At 40.1% G+C, this 21,347-nt stretch overlaps 1 protein-coding gene across 2 annotated transcripts; it reads right to left on the reverse strand.

The window, feature by feature from the left end:
• Positions 1–492: 492 nt before the first annotated feature.
• On the reverse strand, positions 493–10,404 carry LOC145454989 (serine/threonine-protein phosphatase 1 regulatory subunit 10-like). 2 transcript variants are annotated; one of them, XM_080332940.1, is made up of 13 exons: positions 10,287–10,404; positions 9,586–9,692; positions 9,200–9,380; positions 9,044–9,134; positions 8,758–8,979; positions 8,080–8,220; positions 7,318–7,485; positions 6,657–6,845; positions 4,995–5,157; positions 4,790–4,934; positions 4,368–4,521; positions 3,499–3,810; positions 493–2,291 (listed from the first exon to the last, which is right to left on the reverse strand). In XM_080332940.1, exons 1-13 carry the CDS (start codon positions 10,380–10,382, stop codon positions 2,236–2,238), a joined length of 2,025 nt encoding a protein of 674 aa, XP_080189066.1. In that variant the 5' UTR covers positions 10,383–10,404; the 3' UTR covers positions 493–2,235. The 2 variants fall into 2 exon arrangements, with proteins under 2 accessions (XP_080189066.1, XP_080189065.1); XM_080332939.1 differs by lacking the exon at positions 493–2,291 and having other exon boundaries at positions 2,355–3,810.
• Positions 10,405–21,347: the final 10,943 nt, after the last annotated feature.

Consider the following 21,347-nt stretch of genomic DNA (forward strand, 5'->3'; position numbering starts at 1 on the left):
ATTGGGATTTCGTTTGTTGGTACTGGTGCTTGAAAATGCGACCAGAAACTGCTAAAAGTGAGGAAAATTGATATATTATGAATGCGAACCATCCAATATCACCAAACAGAGTTAAAAAAGTGGGTTTAGGAAGATTTTAACTGGAAACTGAGCAATCAACACAATGACTTGGACTCGGACTCGAGTCATAATACCATGACTCGGACTCGATCCTCTGTTCGCTGACTTGGACTCGGTGGGAATTGAAAATGACTCGACTTAAAAATATAAAAGTGAGCTTGACTTGTGACTCGGTTACAACCCTGAGCATGCCCATTGTCGACATTCCAGACAAAACACTAGCCGACTAAACTTGACCTGCACATTTACCAGAGTAAGTAAAGTACTAGCTCGAATACTTCTCTGAAATCTTCTCATATTTGCCCAAGATTTGCTAGTATTTCTAGTCACACCCAATCGACCAACACAATACTCACAATAGCACCGAAACAATTGAAGATAACGAGATTTTATTACGAGTGAGAATAAATTAAACAAGCAGAGCGGAGTGAAAATATACAACCAAAACGGACACCCGTAGAGTTTTACTACAGATCTCAAACCTGTAAGTAGGTTCGTAATCCATCGACTACATTATCACCGTAAAGATATCTGTTGAAATGATTTGACGCTGCCGAGAATACACGAAAATGCTGCTGCAGTTGACATTATTACACCGAATGCCAGGCGCAACCCAATCCAACAGCCTATTGCAGGAGATTATCTCTCAAGTATTCCCAGCTACTGCGAGCAGAGGTTCTACCCAGCCTTACGCAGTCTACCGGTTGCGGTTTAGCGATTGTCTCGCCTGTCAAATTTGCATTAGCTGTCGTCCTGTCGATAAGCCAATAACAGTTGCATTTCTCAAGGCAGCCTTTAGGATTTTGATGAACCAATTTCCGGAGCAGATCTGTGGCTAATGTCAGTGTCAGCACCTTTGGATCGGTAATTGTGTAGCTTTTTTAAGCGAAGCTATCGACTCGTCCCGGAATTGATTTGAAAATCGCGCCGGATTATGTGCTGTGTCGTATACTGTGGTTCCGCGAGGTAAGTACTTACCAGATCAGGTTGCACCTTGAATTTATTTTAAAAAATAGATATCACTTTATAAACGGAGTAATAGCAGCATAGCGAATGACCGTCAAATGTAAGAAACACAGTTTTTGCATACTGAAAAAATGCCTGACAGAGAACCATGATACCGATCAGGTACGAGCCAGGCATGAAGGTCAAAATCATTCAACAGATATCATTGCCCCATCCAAAGATGCACCAACGCCACAAAAAAAATGATCTATTATCGATGTTCATGGGTAGTAAAATTTCAGATCCATCTCACACAATATCTCATGGCTTTCAAGTAAAGTACAGTCCACACACTCCAGGGGGAATGATACTACATAGTCATAATCACACTTGTCAAAAGAACCACAATTCGGTGCTACCACAGTGTACTGGTGCATTACCAATCCAAACACCCCTATACCAACCTTGAATGGTAGTCACACTCTGAAAGACAGCAAATTTTCAAGGCACACAAGTTATTTAGAGTTCATTCAGCAATAGCTGCCATTTAGTGATCAGAGTTGTTCTGTAGGGAAAATCAGTGTCACATTGACATCGAATTTGTTTTTACAATACTCAAGCACACACTGTAGCAACTAGACCCTGCTAGTAATGCCACACAGATTATCAACAGAACAGGTTATAGTAATGTGTGGGAACCAAAAAAATGCACATCGTTTGGGTTAAATAGCAATGGGTGGGTGCCAAAATATCGTTGGATGCCATTGGAGGAGTGTAGTGTACCCTGAGATCTGTTATCTGGACAATCTGAGGACTTGGGACATACATATTTTGAATTGGGACATTTTAGACAAAATGAGCTTTCATTTCAAAGACAAGAAAATATCACTTTTGGTTGGTAACAGCGCAGACTGAACTCCAAAATGATTCAGAGATTCAAACAAAAGAAGAGAGAACAGATAAGTAAGAGAGAATCCGTATTTCAAGAAAATCACAGTGTGATAGTAGCGCTCCGAACTTGGACAAAACCGCAGCACATAACCAACCAATCCAGCTTTCAAGTGTCTCTACAGAGAATATGGCACTTCGTCGCATTCATGACGACACATGATTCAATCTCTTGGAGGTCTATCGCATCAGGCAGTTGATGGAGATCTTTGTGGAGAATCGTTATCTTCTCGCATCATTACGCCGGCCGTGATAATTATCGTTACGTCCACGAAAACCTGAAAAAGACACAAAACGTTAGTTCAGACATATTCTCAGACAAATGAAACAATATTTGAAGAGCTTCTTGGAGGTACACGACTTCAATACACAATTGAAAGACATATTCATATCAAAGAATAGAATTTGTAAAGAAATGTACCAAATACATAATTTTTCAGAGATGCTAGATTTACGAATAGCACCGCATGATAGTTTGAGCTATTAGCAAAGAGATACAATGTCCTCTCCCATTATTACTCAAAATCTCACAGGGCCGCCCCCATCAATTGCACTTGGATATTAAGCACACCTAGGGTCTATGTGATATCTTAACATCAAAGTTGGCAGAAAGATCTGCCCATTGCAGGACGTGAAACCATTTCAGAAGATGTAGTAGTGTAACTGCACCCTATTCGTTTGAAATAGAGTCCTTTTGATAAGCCAATTACAGAAAGGTGGTTGAGGGGAACTCTATGGCATGTTAAGCTGTTCAGTTCGTGTTCATGTGAATGGAGCTCGTACACCAACTTTCAACAGGCTGCTTACTGGCCATATAGACTAACCGCAACACAACTAGACCATCAAGACACTGCAATGAATAGTCACCAAGTCTGACTACATCCTCCCAAACATTAACAAATCCTTGCCATGGTTCTGTAGCTATGTGGGATGGGGGGTGCTGAGTCCTACTCAAGAACGACAGTACGTTATTACTCCAGCTTTGTAAATGGCAATTTATGAGCACTTTCGAGTAAGACATGGTCTACACACAAAGCAGCTTTCAAGGCAGGACTTGGTCAGCTCAAATAAACCACACACATTGGCATTTCTGCGGACCTGTCGCTACATTCACATGGACAAGGGGTATAACGCGTCAGTACGTCTGTGATCGCTATGTGACCAGTAGAGCACTAATCATTGCAGTGGGAAATTCTGGAGCTGGTCTGCAAGTCTGTCAAACATCGTCTGAGCCGGCCTGGACACCTCAGTATCTCAAGTGGGGCTGTTCTGCGAGAGACAAGCATCCTTCTCTCATGTTTGGATCAGTTTAGGAGCCGTAATCTAGAATCTCGTATCACTCTGCGAGGTACGATTCCTGCCCTGTGCAACCCGCAAGCGTCATGCGTTGGAAATTTCGAATAAACATGGAAATTTCACTCGGCATTTTGTATTTATTTGAAAGAACAACCAAAACAGAAAGCGACACACTTTCCAAATACCTACCATTTCTGCCACGTGACGGTGGACCGTTTCGGCTACCTCTCCAATCGGGCCGGGGTCCCCAGTTTTGATCGTACATCGGTCTGGGCGGGCCCATGCTTGGATTCCAGTTGGGCTGATAAAAATTCGGGTCGGGCACCATCATCGGTTGCCCCGGGAAAAACGGCATTTGACCGTTCATCACCATCATGTTGGGGTCCACCATGGGCGGGGCTCCCTCCCACACCATTGGTTGGTGAGCTGGCTGTGCCATTGCCGGCGGTGATGACGCTGCGACCGGAGTAGCGTTGTCTTCTTTCGCGCTTGGTTTCATAGCTAAAGATCAGAGCGCAACATAGTTAGTTCCAGTATGGATGCGGCAATTATAGCATAGAATGTACTACGGCTTATGATGTGTCTGAAAGTTGTAGGGCACTACAGCATATGTTACTGTCGCACCGGATGAACTTTTAAGATTGATATCGCGCACATAAGTAATGGAAATAACCATGGACGGTCAAGACCAAGTTGCAAGGCGCTTCTAAATTATGCTATGGTCAGTAACAAAGTAAGGATCTTCTTAGACTACTTCCATGTTAACATTTTTTAGGCAAAACTTAACTCAAGTAGTTTTCAGACATCTCCTTTTCTACTTCTACTTGAAGCAGTTGACACATCTGGAAACTGATACTACTTGAGTAACAACACTGACTACTTCAACAACCAGTCTTTACCAAATCATGATTGATTTACTTGTAATAGATTAGAAACGCAAGGTGTTACTTCTACACAGCAGTGCATAAAAGTTGCATGGGCTTGATGGCAATATCACGAACTGGAACATACCACCGCTTAAGGTCTACGCTTTCTTCGTATTACGGACATAAATTTACCTGAAGCAGTCTCAAGAATTCTCTTCAAATTCGCAGTGAAAACGTCAGCTCCTTGTTCCGCTTGCATACCAGCTTTCAGATTTTTCAAAATGACGTCGTCGGCACTAGAGCCAACTTCTTGGTCCGTCTCCATCAATTCAGCTACTGCACTTTCCTGCAATGGTTGGAGGAACACCCTCATAACAGAGAACCAGTCTGACTTATAGTAAATTGTGCTACCAAATTTGCGAAAATCTTGGAAATCAAATCCAAATCAATGCCAAATTCTATACCTGAAGGTTAGTTTGTTTTGCACTAAACAGTTCCCCAGTAGCATTTTTAGGTGAACCAGAAACTGATTAAATTAGAACTAATATTGGAAATATTTTCAAAATTTGATTACACGCATCTTGCTGTAGTTATTTAATGTAACTGGCACTCACGTCTTCAAACGGAATGATCTTGGGTTGCATAATCTCATACGGCTCTGGATCCGGTTCCGCTGGTGATTCCGGGACCATTTCTTTACTCAAAAATATAGACATCAGAACTGTCTTCTCGCGTTCCGTCTGAATATCTTTCTCGACACTGCAAAATAACATTAATGTTGCCACAGATTCTTACACTTCTAAACCATTATCGTCTTACCTGTTGCAGCCCGGAAGAGTCAATAAATCCAATCCGTCAATAACTGTCGGCCGTTGCCAATCTCCATTTCCGGAAGATTCAATTTTACCGCCTTTCATCAACTCCCGCTCGATCAACATTTCTCGGTGCTGAGCGTCCTTGAAGTTTTGCGTGGAGACATTCACTGGAAGTGGAATGATATCATGATCAGTCCATAAAACAACAACCAAATCAAATGTGTAAAGTATAAGTGTAACATATCTGTTGGAAAGAGCTAACAATATTGCATCATACGGTAGACAGAACCAAGCTACATGCAAACCATAAGTCTGTACTACATATATGTATATTGTATATTCATAGACTGGCAGCAATGTTCAATGAACTAGCAGTACACACAATATTCTCAGATTCATCATGCAAGTGATTATCGACACTTCCACTCTGGGATTGCACAGTAACCCATATCTTCAAATGGGCGAGCAATTGCCACATTACCCAACCTTTGACACAACCCATACTATGTCACCATTAATTGTATAATGTTAAGAGTAAACGTTCATGCTACTTCCTGAAAAGTTACAACGCCAAGAACTAAAATGGTACAAGGAGTCACCCGACGCTATTAACGAATAAAATTCCAGTATCTAGATCATAATTTAGTACGTCAGAATACGACAGTTCGAAGTGTCAATTGTAAGTTTAATATTAATAAATACAGAGAGAAATCATATGGTCTGTTTAACAGTTATCGAGTCGATTTGATATCTTGTCAGATACAAGAGATTGATTGATCTGCAGCAACTTTATCACATTTTGCTATTTACAAATCGTAATACTAGCAAAATTGACGAGGCATTCACATTACGAGACGAGCTTCTTACAGCGTTGCAGGTCATGAGACAGTATTTACTACAGTCAAGCGTAGACCGTGCGCATGAACCATACTTGTAGGTAGATAATGCAGGTTACAAAACAAGTATTAAGTGTTCAAAATTTAAGGACCAGGGGCTATAACATGTCATGTTTCAAGGAGATTGTCAAGGCATTAGCGTGATTCACAAATCCTCACACTGTGATTTATTCAAAGTTTTTGGTCAAGTCGACATGCTTCTGTTAAAAGTCAGAGCAATCATGTATTTAGGTAAAGATCTACAAAAAAGCCTTATTCTTGGTCGGTAATAAAATGAACAGTATTGTTAGCATCTGCTCTAATATTACAGGGTAGCACAATCCTCATATACAATATTCGGAATACTGAAATGGAAAAAGTTGGGGCATTCCTAACCGCAAAATGCATTATCCTATCACTGCAATTGTTTATTAGAATACTTACTGCTTTTTTCAAATTATCTAGATTGGATTTGATTGGGCATTGGGTGAACAATGAAAATGATAAAGAATCAACAAATTCAAAAATTGTCTTCACCAGAATTAACAAAGTGACATCACGTATAAGCTATCATCTGAATAAGAAAGATTTTTGACATCAGTTTTGTCTATTCATTCGCTTAAGTATTCAAATGTTTCATGAAAATATTTTATTGAAATGAAAAACACATTTTACAATTGCATTTGATTTCAACAGCAACAACTGTCAAGAAATGATCGGAACTCATTGACGCAAATTAGTTTTTACAGTCCAGAAAAGCATACAATACACCAGTGAATGTGAAAAATTACCTCGTTCATTCTCATCCACCTCAAAATACCGCACATCGGCTATGTACTCGTCAGATTTGAATCGGACAGTCTTCATTGGTTTCCCATATTTATTCAATTTTGGCTTGGGCGGTTCTGCAGGTACGGGTGACGTATTTTCACGCTGCGGACTGAGCCTACTGAGAAGCTCTGCCGCACTGAAGTCATTTGCTGAAAAGAGACGGTAGGCCATTGGTTATCCTGCTGATTTATTTCTTGCTCAAGCTAGCTTGACACTTTAAAAAAATCTTCTACTTTTCGGTAAAATGCATAAATATCAGCTACACTCAAAAACACCTCACAGGATCAATTCCTGCACCAAGTGTGACCAAAATAGCACAGCAAATGGCCTGGAAATGTTTCAGGTGTGAAGTTTTGTTTAGTGGACAAAGTTTATTATGAGGAAATTTGCATCCAACATAGTTGATCACCAACTCGAATCAAACAAGAAAACTGACCCTATGGATCCAGTATGGCAATCCTATTATTAAAATAGCATTACTAATGTCCATGACATTTTCTATAGACTCAATCTTTGCATTGCACAATGCACATACAACAAGAGATGTATTGCTAAGGTCTTAGGGTGCCGTTTCCCTCGTGTCAATGGTAGTCTGTCGAAATGAAAAATATCGCCACTTACCATCTCCCGAAACAACTTCCTCTGATTGTTGTGTTTTATTCGAGTTTGCAGTATTCGATATCGTAACAGGTTTTGTAGGTCTCCGCTTCACCTTTTTTAACGTTAGCGGAGCAGGATTACTCGCAGAATTCAGGGCGTCCATGAAACCTTCCGAATCTGATATCATGACTGCGAAGAGAAGACAAATCATAAGTTATTTTGAGGGTTGCTTTAACGTCGTACGGTTTAACAGAATGGAATTACTACAGAACAGGACAAACACCAGTTCTACACCATATTAAAGAATATTGGATATTTTTCGACTATACCATTCCATTGCACTCTGTAACAATGCAGTGGATTGATCATGAGTCCACAAATATGTCATTTCCACCAGTACTACGTTTCGTATGCTGCAAGACAACCAATCCGGGTTTGCAGTGTTCCAATGGCAAATAGTATCGAAACTATAATTCTCTTACTGGCAAGGAGCATAAATTTCAGCACTCCGAAAAGTTCCTCATTGCTAGACTAGAACCATGAGAATTGACACTCAATTATTCATTGTGCCTACCCCCAATCACAGCATACAACACACAGCTTATGTGTCTGAAAGTTGTAGGGCACTACAGCATATTTTACCGCCACGCCGGATAAACTTTAATATTTATATTGCGCACATCAGTAATGGAAGTAATCATGGACAGATCAAGACCAAGTTGCAAGGCGCTTTTTCAAACAGAAGAGAAATGAACAAATCCACATGACTTCGAGTGTACTTACTTTTCTTGGTAGTTTTCGTTTCCGCTTTCATTTTTTTATCGGGAACGGGACCTGCCGATTCTGTACTATTCCGCTTTCGAATGGGTTGACCCTGTCTCACTTTCGGCTTTTTCTCGGGCATGGCCGTCTCCGTTTCCAAGCCTACAGCAAAGCAAACACTAATCACTGATCCCAGTAAAAAAACGGACAAGACCGGCATAAATTTCATAATACAATAACAGCCATCCAAAATCGTGTATCTGAGTGATTCGAGAATCAGGCTTCAAGATGAATATCACTCATTCCGACGTCAACAGCATTAATGATATGGAGAGTTAAATCGACCACAAATGAATACATCGCATTACAGATCATTGTTGTTTCCAACCATACCCATTTCATAGCACTTTGTGACAATGCTACAGCTTTCTCAGAGTGTAAACATATGTCATTTCCAGTAACGTACTACAGCTTTGGACTACATGATTCTTATGCTGCAATACAGCCTTCCACAGTGGAAAATAGTATCGAAACTATAAAATTATTGTTGATAAAGCAACTCTTGGTAGCAAGAAGCATATAATGTCATTACTCGAAAAATGTCTCCCTACTATACTCAAATTATTTGAATTGATGCTAGATCCGAACTTTCGTCTGTACCCGACCTAAATACAATGTAGTGTAAATATGCGAACACACCTGTTTTTCGAAATTTGGCAAAGGAAGGAGCCTTCATCACAGGCGGTGGGATCTTGGATTCCCGTTTTGTTTGTGGTTTGGCATTGGACTCCGCTTTCACCTTCTTTTTCTCCTTCTCTTTCACCTTCTTTTTCTTTAGCAGCTCTGCTTCCGAAGGTGCCGAGTTAACGGTGATGACCGCTAACCACGATTGCACAATTACAGTAGCAATTGCCTGTATTTCTACCGAGTAAGATTGATCAATATTTAAACACCACAATAACATGCAACGATTCACAAAACTCACTTGAATTCTGAGATTTAGCAAGTTGTTTTACTATCTTGGCTGTATTATTCACACGAAGATCTTGCAGAGCCACAGGCAGTCGCTTGAGCAGCTGAAAATAACAATTCACACATTCCAAACCCGAAAAAATGTGCAAGTGTTGCAGAGTTATTTCACCTTTAAAATTTCATGAATGACGGGTTCGTTATCAGTCTCCTTCGCATCTGAAATCCATTTGTTCAGTATTTTCCAGCCTCCCCCGGACATGAATTTTCGCAGTACTTCTTCATTTTTCGTCACTCGAAGGATATTGAGGTAAATGCAACGACCAACCAGTTTCTTGCAATGTCGCATGTAGCTAGAATAAAATTCTCATGAACAAGCTGTCAACTTCCGTGAGGCCTAAATACTTGATACAATATGACAATCGGATTCGAATTCAAGATTCACATCAATTGCCTCAGACGAAAATGCAAATAAAATCCATTATATTCAACAAAATATCGAACTAGAAGTTCAGCTTAGACAAGATTCGATTCAATTAAATCAAGATTGGAACGTACCCGACAATATTTATTGCTTCATCGGTGCCAGCGACTGCACCCTTTTCATTCAAATATGAGGACAGGGTTTTTAGCAACTGCAACGGATCATCAATTTCTTCTTGTAGCTAAAACATGAACATAAAATATATGTCAACGGCATTAACTTACTGGCACAAACTTTTTAGACACAAATCAAAATAGATCGACACAGATTTTCACAAAATAAACGAATCTTATCTATTAAGACGTGAAATCTTAACGACAAAAAATCATTCACAGAAAATTCATCCTAATTTCTCCACAGATGACGAATTAGACCTCAAAAGCTACACAAACAAGATGTGAAAACTTTCATACAATCTAACATGGCAGTTCTATACATAAACCTGGAACACTTCAAGCAGCGATTATATTTCAAGTCGGACTCGCACCCACAATCCCTGGCAACGATGATTCTATAATTAGTGGATTAACCACTGATCCAAGAAACTTGTGCTCACATAAAGTTGAAGCTTACATAATAATCAAGTTATCAAACAATATCCAATCGCTTGGCCACTAACACATTCCTATAATGGACGAGCAATATCAGTATAAAACGATTGATTTCGCTATGCAAAAACGTCAACTAGCAGACGTTTCAAGTCTAGCATACCCGAGTTTCAGTTGATAAGAGATTTGGAAATCGTAAAAATACAATATATTGAATTCAAACTCACCATCGTCTTGCTATAATCCCGGAGATCTGTCTTGGTCATTGCAGAATTATTGCAAAACAGGTAGTTACAATTCAAACTATTGATTGTATCATACATAAATCAAGTTCATAATGCACCTGTTCAAGAAATAATTCATCTATAATTGAGATTTACATGATTCAAAGGCCTGGTCTTGGACCAGGCAAAATCGAGCGCCCAAGTGATTACACTCTAAATGGAGTATTGGACTGCGAGTCGACATCTTGTATATGATGCCAGTAATTCACCACATTATAAATAATTCGGTATTTCTCATTGCATTTTGTGTTAATCACGACGTCGCAGATTTCCACCAACGTTCATAGCAGGGTTGTTCAAAAATAACTTTTTTTTTCAGATTCCGAGGATTCGCTGATTAAATCGTCAGGTTGCGTAAATAAAGGCTACACACCGAATTTGGTTGAATTCTTACCAGTGAAAGCCGACACAGATCTAATTGCAATTTATTATAAAAAAAATCTTTCAAATTTGACTGTAAATGTCATGAAATTGTTGCGTTGTCTCTGAAAATGATACAAAACAAATTTGACACAATTCCAACCCATAGAAGCGAAGTTATACTAGTTCATCAATTATTTCGATTTTCCCAGCTGCCAATGCTATTTTTGCAATAACTTTGCCCTGCAGGTTAGAATTCAGCCAAAATTTGTCTGCACCGTTCTTTTAGGCAACCTGACAATTTTATGAGGTTGACAGTAAAATTTGAAAATTCAATTATTCATTCAATTCAAAAATTTTCATAGGCTCTGCAAAAGCTTTTACTGGTTGGAATCGAGTCAAATTTGGAGAGGAGCGTTTTTTCAAGAAACCCAACAATGTAATCCCCGGAACCCAGACAAAAGTAATTTTTAAATACCCTAATATTGGACAGCTTCGCTCTACCCGTTTCATATTGTGTGACATCGAGATTTCAAGGCTTCGACGATGGGAAAATAGTATCGAGAGTTCACTTTTAGTACTCGAGAAGATCATTGTGACACGTGCCCAGTCCCAACTATAATATCTAACCCGTCTAACTAGTTAGCAAGAACATCTAACTAGTTAGCCAGATAATAAAACTAAAGCGAAATTAACACGCATTTTAGAAAAATACACCTTATGGATGGAAAGGTCACAAAGCTCCACGATGCCCAAGATTGGACATCAACCATTTGCGACCAACTCTCGACGCAATCGTAGAGTCGTCACAGTATCACATAACTTGAGCAAAAGGAATCCGACTCTTCACTCAAGAATTTTCTGGTTAAACAGAGGTCGAATTATACAAGTCAGCCTATTTCAACATTCGAGCCTTGGATCACAATAACCCTGCGGAGCATGAAACAAAATTTCACGATCAAATAAAAAAAATCAGTATATCAATTTCAGCTCATCTCTACTAGTATAAACGCAAATTTAATATTACGCTTTTTGTGCCAGCTTGCAATAAGTCACATCTGACATGCAAGGTTGTAACCAAGTCACAAGTCAATTTGACTTATATAGTTTTGACTACAGTGAAGTCGAGTCATTTTCAATTCACCACCGAGTCAAGTCATAGAGCAACGGCTGGAGCCAGAGACAGTGTTTACTGTTTAGTATCGAGTTCAAGTCAGGTTCAACTCGCTTCTGTGGAATCAAAGACCTCGGATTAATAATATACTCATTTTCACACTGTAAATATGTTTTTCAAACAATCAAGAATAGTTTCTGAACCTATTTTGCAATTATCGGTCCGATATACGAGACTTGAATAATTAATATATAATTTGTCGAGTCACATGACGTCCGAGTCAAGCATAATGACTCCAAGTAAAAGTCTAGACACACACTGACTGGAGTCGAGTCCAAGTCATTTTCCATATTCGAGTCAATAAGAAATTATACCCTGCTGACATGAGCACTAGGCAAGGATCTAGAATGAAAAAACCAAACACTAAAATTGGCGAATCCGAATGCAGATTATATAGTGACCTATATTTGGTTGGGACACAGCGAGATTGAACGGCTCACAGCATTTAGGTTACGCCATACTTTCCGTTTGAACAAAGGCAACTTTACGGTTGTTTTTGACCGGGTTGCTATGCGCTGAATTTGATAAACAGATATCAATGGAAAACAGATTCAGTTCTGCCCATGGCCCTGGAATCCCCCGAAATCAGCCTCGAATTTTGCATTGTAACGGAGTTTGTCATGGTGACGCAACAATTCTGCCTGGCAAACTGAGTGAAGCTAAGAGCCACACAGCACAGCATCACAATGCAAAATCCGAGGCTTATTTTTTTGGGGGGGTTGCAGGACCATGAGCAGTATAAAATACATGTTGTCGTAATTAGTACAACAGCAGCTTTCCCTTGATACCCATTCATCGACTTCAACGCTCTGCAAGCTGGTCAAGAATGACCGCTAAGTTGCCGTTGGACAAAGTATGGCGTAACCCTAATGCAGTGAGCTGTTCAATCTCGCTGCGTCCACACCATATAGGACACTAGGTGTAATCATTCGGATTCGCAAATTTTACTGGGATTTTGAACATCCAGCGATCATTTGTAAGCACTAGTATCACAGAGAATACAAGTATCAACAATGTAGATCGACCTTATCCTGAATAGACGAGTCTTGCATGAAAGAGATTGCAATATGTAAGTTGTCTTCCACATGAACATTTTGCCATCACCAGATTCCTCAGGGTTAGATCCACAAAATACAATCCGGGAGAATGACCTAGGCTTCTCTACTAGAGCATGGGTTCAAGCAGATCATACGAGATATGGAGATGGCTGGGATCCAAGTCAGTGTGGTTTCAAATAGTAAATGGGATCCATTCTAAAGATGTTAAAGAAGTTGACGATTTCACAACGCGTTATGTTGCCATTACCACAAAGTGATGCCTTTTAACCATCCTTTCAAAGTTATCAACCTGGTTGGTAGGCAATCAATAGCATACAAAATCTTAACGAAGAACGGCACATAGAGTACCGGGACATAAACAACGAACATGGTCGTAATCAAGCCATTATTCAATAAGAGTTGGCATTATCACATCTTGGAAGAGCAGTCTGCATCATCAAGATGTTTTGATGCAGAGACTGAGATGCAAAGGGACTGCATCACCATTTTCCTGCACTGTCAGAGTGCCAAGCACCCAGCGTATACTTCAAGTCTCTGGTCTAACCCCAACTAGAGGGAGGTAATATACACCTTTGCATCCTTTGGCATTTTATGATATGAATTTTCATTGTATCAGATGTCTCGCAGTAATGACGACTGATGATCTGCGAAGAAGACCTCGAGGTTACCATAACCGAGTTACAGCTTACCGATTATTGTCAATTCACCAACAAACGGAGTCGAGTCAAATTATTTCCCAAATATCAGTCTAAGAATCGATTTGTGGCACAGTACTTCAACATTGCTTCCACTACAACCACCATTACATTCATAACGTTTCAGGTGCCCCTAACGAAGAGTTATAAGCTTATCAAATGGATTCTAAATTGCAACCAATACAGCAGAGTGTGACCATCGATGAAATTGCCATTGTAACAATGACAACAAAATTCCAAGTGCGCAGTAGCATAATAATGGCAACAGCAGACAAACAAGAGATCTGATTAGTCGGCTTTGCACATGTTGTTAGGGTACTGTTTCTGCAGTCAATTGAGTGACAGAAATCCTTCTCTTCCACGAAATGTTCAGAGGGTCAAAGTGGGGGATATCAATGTTTACAAGTCCGACTCTCACAGCTTCAAAACAATATAACTAAATATTGTGACAGTATCAACATTTGCGGTGAATCAGGGACGCGTCAGTCAGCATGCCACTGACATGAAGTAGATATACTAGCATGCTTTTGACATAACTTGTGGGATCTGCAGTGGGTAACACCCTTAAAAACATGACTGCTTGTGCCATGGATTTCAGTTATATACAGGCCTTCATTACATTCTATTAATGACAAGTAATAGGTTCTTAGTCTGCACTGTGCCAAAGTGATTTATCTCATAATCACTCCAGTGCAGGGTAGTTCATGGTATCTTTTCCGCAGCATGGACAATTAAGATTTTCCCTATGTGACAGTGGTATTTTCAAGCTTCCAAGTCAACCCAGTCCCATCACAACTACAGAGTTACATTGAGGCTAGTGACGATATCAAGCATTTGAAGAGACCAACGGGTGGAGGTACAGAACTTCAGCATAATATAGATAATATATTCATACACAAATTTATTTTCGACCAACACACCTCAGAGGTAATCGTCAACAAGTAGAGAATTCAAACTATCTTCAGTGATATGACTGTCAAAATACAAAGCTGCCACGATATTCTTTTGGATGACGATTGTCAGCCGAAAATATTCTGGTTCGTTTCAATATCAATGAACTATTTAATTGGATATCAAGCATTTGACTATTGATTCAAGTCAACCCAACCTCATATAGCTTTCGTGGTGTATCAGATGAGTTGAACTTTCCTCAAAAGTTATGGTACCACATTCAATATCAACTAAATTTGTATGCCACACAGACACCTACTTCATACTGGACTTCATGACACACTTATAGTGAGTTATAACAGACAGTTAATTCACAAGGTATGTTTAGAGAGCTTCTTCAACGCCCTACTGGAATCTCGGTACGTTTTGCCTGATATATCAGGTGAGCAGTGATGACTCTCCTTGTCTAGTAAATCAATATAAAATGAAACATAGTGAGCACAGGACACCGATTCCATACAGGCTTCAAGGTACAGAACTTCACGAGCCGATGCAATTGAATAATATATTCATATTGAAATGAGCCCGAATATCTTGGGCTGACACACGTCTGTCAGCAACACAATGCTCCTTCCAATTCTCTACTAGTTGCTGACGATCACCGAGTGTCAGCTAGAAATATTCGGGTTTATTCAAATATGGACAGACTATTCAATCACAAGGAATGAGTTACTTCGTGCAATGGGTGTTGTGTTCAGATTAGCAATTGAAGAGCAGATCGTGTGCCGCCATACCCTGTAATTGCATGTCTGAAGCACTGTCTGTAAGCACCTTTTTGGGTTCTCATGACGCTATAGTCTTATTCATTTATGAGTTACCTCTCAAATCTTCACCCTCTCGAACACCTGATGAACCAGACTATGCTCCTAATCCAAGCCATCAGGTCATAGAGGGTGGCAAGTGCAACTGAGTACACAATTATACTCCATTCGTGTGCATAAAAACAGGGTCAGAACTTGGAAGATTCATAACAGCTTCGATTTTTACCTGTTGTGTCCTAATTGTACAGGCACACTCAGTTCCGTCAACCTTCGAGATTAGGTTAATTCGACACCTAGCAGCTTAGTTATCAATCGTAGCCTTCAAGAATCACCTGATGCACCGGACTATTTATCATTACATCATTCAAGAACGTTACCATTTCTTCAGACCGTCATTTACTTGCCTTTCTAGCAAAGTATACCATCAGTAACACGCCACATAGACTGTAGGGTGTAAGCGTAATGTCATCTTTTCTGTCCTATTTTCGACGCAACCTCATATCGCCGATACACAGAATATATTTTCACAATAATTGACAGCGATTCCATGAAGCAAGTTTCTCTACCGCAAGATCTTCCATTATCCGTACGCCGGTTCTCATAACAGCTCCATCAGTCAGCAATCTTTCGCCCATTCGGTAGACGCCATCTCAAATCCATGGCCGTTGGTAGATTCAATACATGAGCGTCATCAGATCCCACGAACGCACCTCACACTATTATCTTATTCACATATTTCGGATAGTATACTTACCTACTGATAGTTATTACATACGAATGCTATATGTCGAAGCGCGACAGAGAAAATAGCCATTAACTCCAAGCGCAAGAAGAAGACGACCGCTTTCGCGAAGGACAGCGAAGGAGTGGGGCTTTGTGACCAACTCGATTCCTGATTGGCTAATAAAGTCACGTGAGCACTGGATTGTGCGCTGCGATTTGTTATTGGCTATCGTCACAGCATGTTCCATTACGCAATTAACGTCATTTCCGTTAGATACCTGCCACTGCCAGTCTGTTAAATTTGGAGCGAATTCAATGATTCTATATATTATCGAGCGAATTGGAGCGAAAGCATTACTATTTATTTCCTGTTCTTGTTTAGGTATCGGATTGATCGATACCTTTGTTCATATTCGGAGATATACCGGACCTGAAAATAAAGACATTCTCTCTCTCTCTCTCCCGTCCTATCTTTCAATCGCAGTCTTGAGGAGTATTTTGATATTATGATGAAATTTTTGACAATAAATTGAATTGAAGTTATCCAACCCATACTAGCTTGTATCTTCTAGAGCTGCGCACAGTCCATAATAGAGCTACTTGCAAACACGTCATCATCGTCATTTTAATTTAATGTTCATCAAATCAAAACACCACAAGGTTGCGATATAATGAAAATATAAGAAGACCGGAGCAACTCAAACACTCATCGCTCTATCAAATATGCCGGACCTGACGTGTGGAACAGTATCCCGTCGGCAATCCGACAGTCCATCCTCAAGATTACCGGACCACGACTGACCTATCGATCTCGCTTCCCATGACATGCCGCCCTATTTCTTGTCGCTTTCTTTTTCTATACTGTATTCTTTACTTTCATTCAGTGTGCATGCCTCCTCTTTACTACGCCTAGGCCAAGGTGGGTGTCCGATTCCATTGACAAATCCAAGTCGCTTCGACATCTTCCTGTCTATTCATTGTATCGCATTTTTTGTGGTGTATTGAACTGATAAAATTGCTAATAAACCAATGATGATGATGACAGTCGACGAGCATGTCCACCTGTCCAGTGTCCACACTCATCATCATCATCATCATCATCATTGGTTTATTAGCAATTTTATCAGTTCCATACACCACAAAAATGCGATACAATGAAAAGATAGGAAGGTGTCGAAGCGACTTGGAGTAGTCTATGGAATCAGACACCTACTTTGGCATAGGCCATGTAAAGAGGAGGCATGCACACTGAATGAAAAGGAAAAGAAGATAGTATAGAAAAAAGCAAGCGACAAAAAAAGGGGTGGCATGTCGTGGAAGGCGAGATCGATGCCAGGTCGTGGCCCAGTAATCTTGAGGATGGACTAGTATTTATTTAGTAGTAGTTGCTTGTATTTCGACTTCAATGTGGACATGGACTTGACATGCTCGTCATCAGTCGGATGGACGACGGGATACTGCTCCACACATCAGATCTGGCATATTTGATGGAGCGATGATCTTTGCGGTCGATCATGTGTTATCTCGGCGACATGGACGCACGTGTGCGCTTGTGATTCCGGCGAGGTATAGAAGTCGTTGAAATATTCGGGGCAATGACCACAGTGGAACTGATACATAAACTTGGCAATTTCTAGTTTTCGAATATCTTCTATGTTTAGGACACCGAATCTCTTCGGCAGCGACTTGTTATATGGACAACCAGGCCCCTAGCTATGATAGGGAGTACTTATATGTTGTAGTTTTTGCAGTATGGCTCAAGTGCAGTTTTACTGGCAGCCCCCAACAAATGCATTTTTAAGGGGGGAATTTCAGTTGTGGGGAATGAAGAGCCGAAAAACAAACCCGAAGTGGGGAATAGAGGGAAAAAAGGTTAGAAACACTAGCCTAAAGCATAAATTAGCCTGCATGGGCAATGCCCCAATGCCCAGAGGGCATGCACTCACTATATGGCCACTGTCGTTCCTTTCGACACCTTTCCTGTCTTTTCATTGCAACGCAATTTTGCGGTGTTTTGAAAGGATAAAATTAATAACAACAAAGACCATGGTGCAAAAGGCCGTCAGGTGATAAGCGCTACATCTTTTTGTTTAATAAACAACAGCAGCCTTGCTCTTCACCCAATTACATTTTTAGTATTTATTTCATTGATTTGCACGGTTGACAAATATATATTATCATTCCGTTGTCTTGTTTTTCACTTCTTGCTCGTTATTTCATTCGTTCTTCATCCGGTATTTCTGTGTTTTTTTTTGCAGACGCCGCAACAGCGACGTAGGGGAAAGGAGTGAAGCAAAAGCGCGCAAGTACAACACACGTGCGTCAACGAAGAACAACTATCATATGATCAGGACTGAATACAAGAAAACGCATTGCTCTATCAAGTAGGCTATATGCCGGACCCCACTTGTGGAACAGCATCTCGCCGGCTATCCGACAGTCGTCGAGCATGTCCGCATTCAAGTCGAAATACAAACAATTTCTTTTACATGAATACTAACCAGTCTTCAGGCTTACCGGACAACGACCTAACATCGACCTCGCCCTCCGTCACCTCATTTTGTCGCTTGCGTATTATATTCTTTTTCGTCTCGTGCCCCCCTTGGCCGATATTTGAGCTAAAATTCCCCCCCTATGAAAAAGTTGCCTGTGACTATAAAAATGTGCTTTTTAACGCACAACCATTTGTTAACTGAGCAACTGATGGCCAAACATATTCAGATATGTCCGAACGATGGCGAATGCGGACCGCACTAAACTTTGGTAAAGTACAGTCAAATTTGAACTGTTTTTGACCGGTCGGGTAGCCGCTGACGAAAAATAAATCACCAAGTCCGCTTGCCATGGACTTGAGTTCAATCGATGAATTTGGTACGGTATATTTTTCGGTTGCCCGACATATGAGCATGCGACACAATGGAAAACGACAGTTCAGCATGGAACACATCAGCATGCGTCACTTCAGCATGTGACTGTATAACCCAAAAACTTACCCTAACCCGAAACATAGCCTAACCTAACCTAAACCCTAACCCTAACCCAACCATAAACCTAACCTAACCTACCCCTAACCCGTAATTTAACCCACATGCTCATGTGTCGCATATGCCAAATTGTCGCATGCCGAAGTGTCGCATGCTGTAATGTCGCATGCAGGGTTGTAACCAAGTCACTTGGTTCCGAGTCACGAGTCAATATGACTTTTGTCGTTTTGACTCGAGTCGAGTCGAGTCATTTTCAATTCATCACCGACTCGAGTCCGAGTCCAAGTCACCGTTTTAAGGGTCAAGTCCGAGTCATAGTGTTATGACTCGAGTCGAGTCCAAGTCACAGTAGTGAAGTCATGTTTAACTTATGTTTTCAATCCTGCTTGGGTGATATCGAATTCCTTGCTTGCCAAACATGCTTATTTTGTCCCTATCATAATCTTGGCACATGTTTATTTAGGCAGATAACGGACAGTTCCTGGCCTCATTTACCGATCCTACAGATAGACGAGACAGGCCGCCAATACGATAACTTTACTAATCTTAGAACTTTAAATCAAATATCTGTCAGTCTGATATATCATAAATGCAAGCACTCAGTTTTTATTACTAGCACATCGACGACCGCTCACAAATAGCTTATAGAGAATTAACGAATTCACGTCTACATACTATCTGATAGAGAACCTATGAATTCACGTCTAGATACAAGCTGGTAGAGAATCAACAAATAAACGTTCATGTAGAGGTACGGTTTTGCTTTCAAATTAAATCGGGTGGTTGACCAGAAAAATGTCAACTTTCCTGCTCAGCTCCCGAAGTAGTCGCCGGAGCGTTACTTTAGTGCTGATTTACTGTTATCTTAGTCGAATTTTCCCTACATTAACCAAAAATTCTCAAAAATGAGGGCAGAATCTTAAAAAGGAGGCTACTTCTTAAAATTGTTAGATTACATGAAAGAACTTAAATTTGGCTCAATTCCAACCAGTAGAAAGCAATGCTAAGAGAAAATATTTTGAATTAATTACAAAGAGACTTTCGAATTTTACCGGCTACCTCATGATATTGTTAGATTGTGTAAAAGTATGATTCGTAGCAAATTTGGCTCAATTCCAACTAGAAGAAGCGAAGTTATTAGAGCGGAATGTTTTGAATATGACAAAAATAGTCGACTTACTACTAGTATTTAATTATATTATATGAAATCATTTCTCACTAAAAATACTCCATGTATTTCAAAAATCCAATATTTTCTCCTCTCATATCATTGATTCCACTATTTAAAATTAAGCCGGATTCAGTGTTCTTTTTATGCAACGTAACAATTTTATCAAGTAGCCACCATGTAGAATAAAAAAGAAGTTATTTTTGATCGGCCCTATTGTACAAGCATCACACAACATTAGCCATTCATTATTACTCACGTGCACAATGCACATATCTAACAAAACGTCAAATGGACGGAGGGTATTGTGTGTTTATACAGACAGCAGATCAAATCAATGAGTTATACTTGAAAAATACTAAAGTGGAAAGGAGATTCTCATATATGTTGAGGCGGCATGGCCTTAGAATAATCCAAATCCACTGGATACACGTTCCACTGGTGCATTAGATGCAGGAATTGAAAAACAATTTTGAACCACACTGAAGAGCATTAGATACTCATCCATTCTAGTCGCCCAAAAATACAAAGAATCATCGCCTTCAAATCTACACATGAGCTTATCAGTCTCTTCCAAGTAGGCTACTTGACCATCTGAGTCATTTCATTGGCTCTAATTGGACTTTGCTTCGATTGTTTGCTTGTATAATTGAAAAGTCTTGAGTACTATTACCTCTTCACCACGGGATTATTTGGTACAATGCATTGCTCTTTGCTACTATATGTACCATTGTTTTTTGTTTTTACGGCGGCATATCTGATATCAGACGAGTGCAACGAAAGCAGTGGTGACAAATAGCGATGTCGACAGAATTCGTCACATGCGTTGATCTAACCATTGCAATTCCCAAATTTCTTCACCTTCAAGTCATATAAAATAAGCCGAGTCAATGACTCGAGTCGAGTCATGCGTAATGACTCGAGTACAAGTCGAGTCAATCCAAATATTGACTCGAGTCGAGTCGAGTCATTTTCCCATTTCAAGAAAATGACTCGAGTCAAGTCGAGTCACAAAAAAATCGTGACTCGAGTCTGACTCGAGTCGAGTCATGACTCGAGTCATTACAACCCTGGTCGCATGCTCATATGTCCACGGACCATATTTTTCACGTTAGCTCATATGTTGGCTC

Source organism: Botryllus schlosseri, chromosome 14 (genome assembly GCF_051294905.1).
Source record: "Botryllus schlosseri isolate E-star chromosome 14, Bs_hap1, whole genome shotgun sequence".
Classification (NCBI taxonomy): Eukaryota; Metazoa; Chordata; class Ascidiacea; order Stolidobranchia; family Styelidae; genus Botryllus; species Botryllus schlosseri.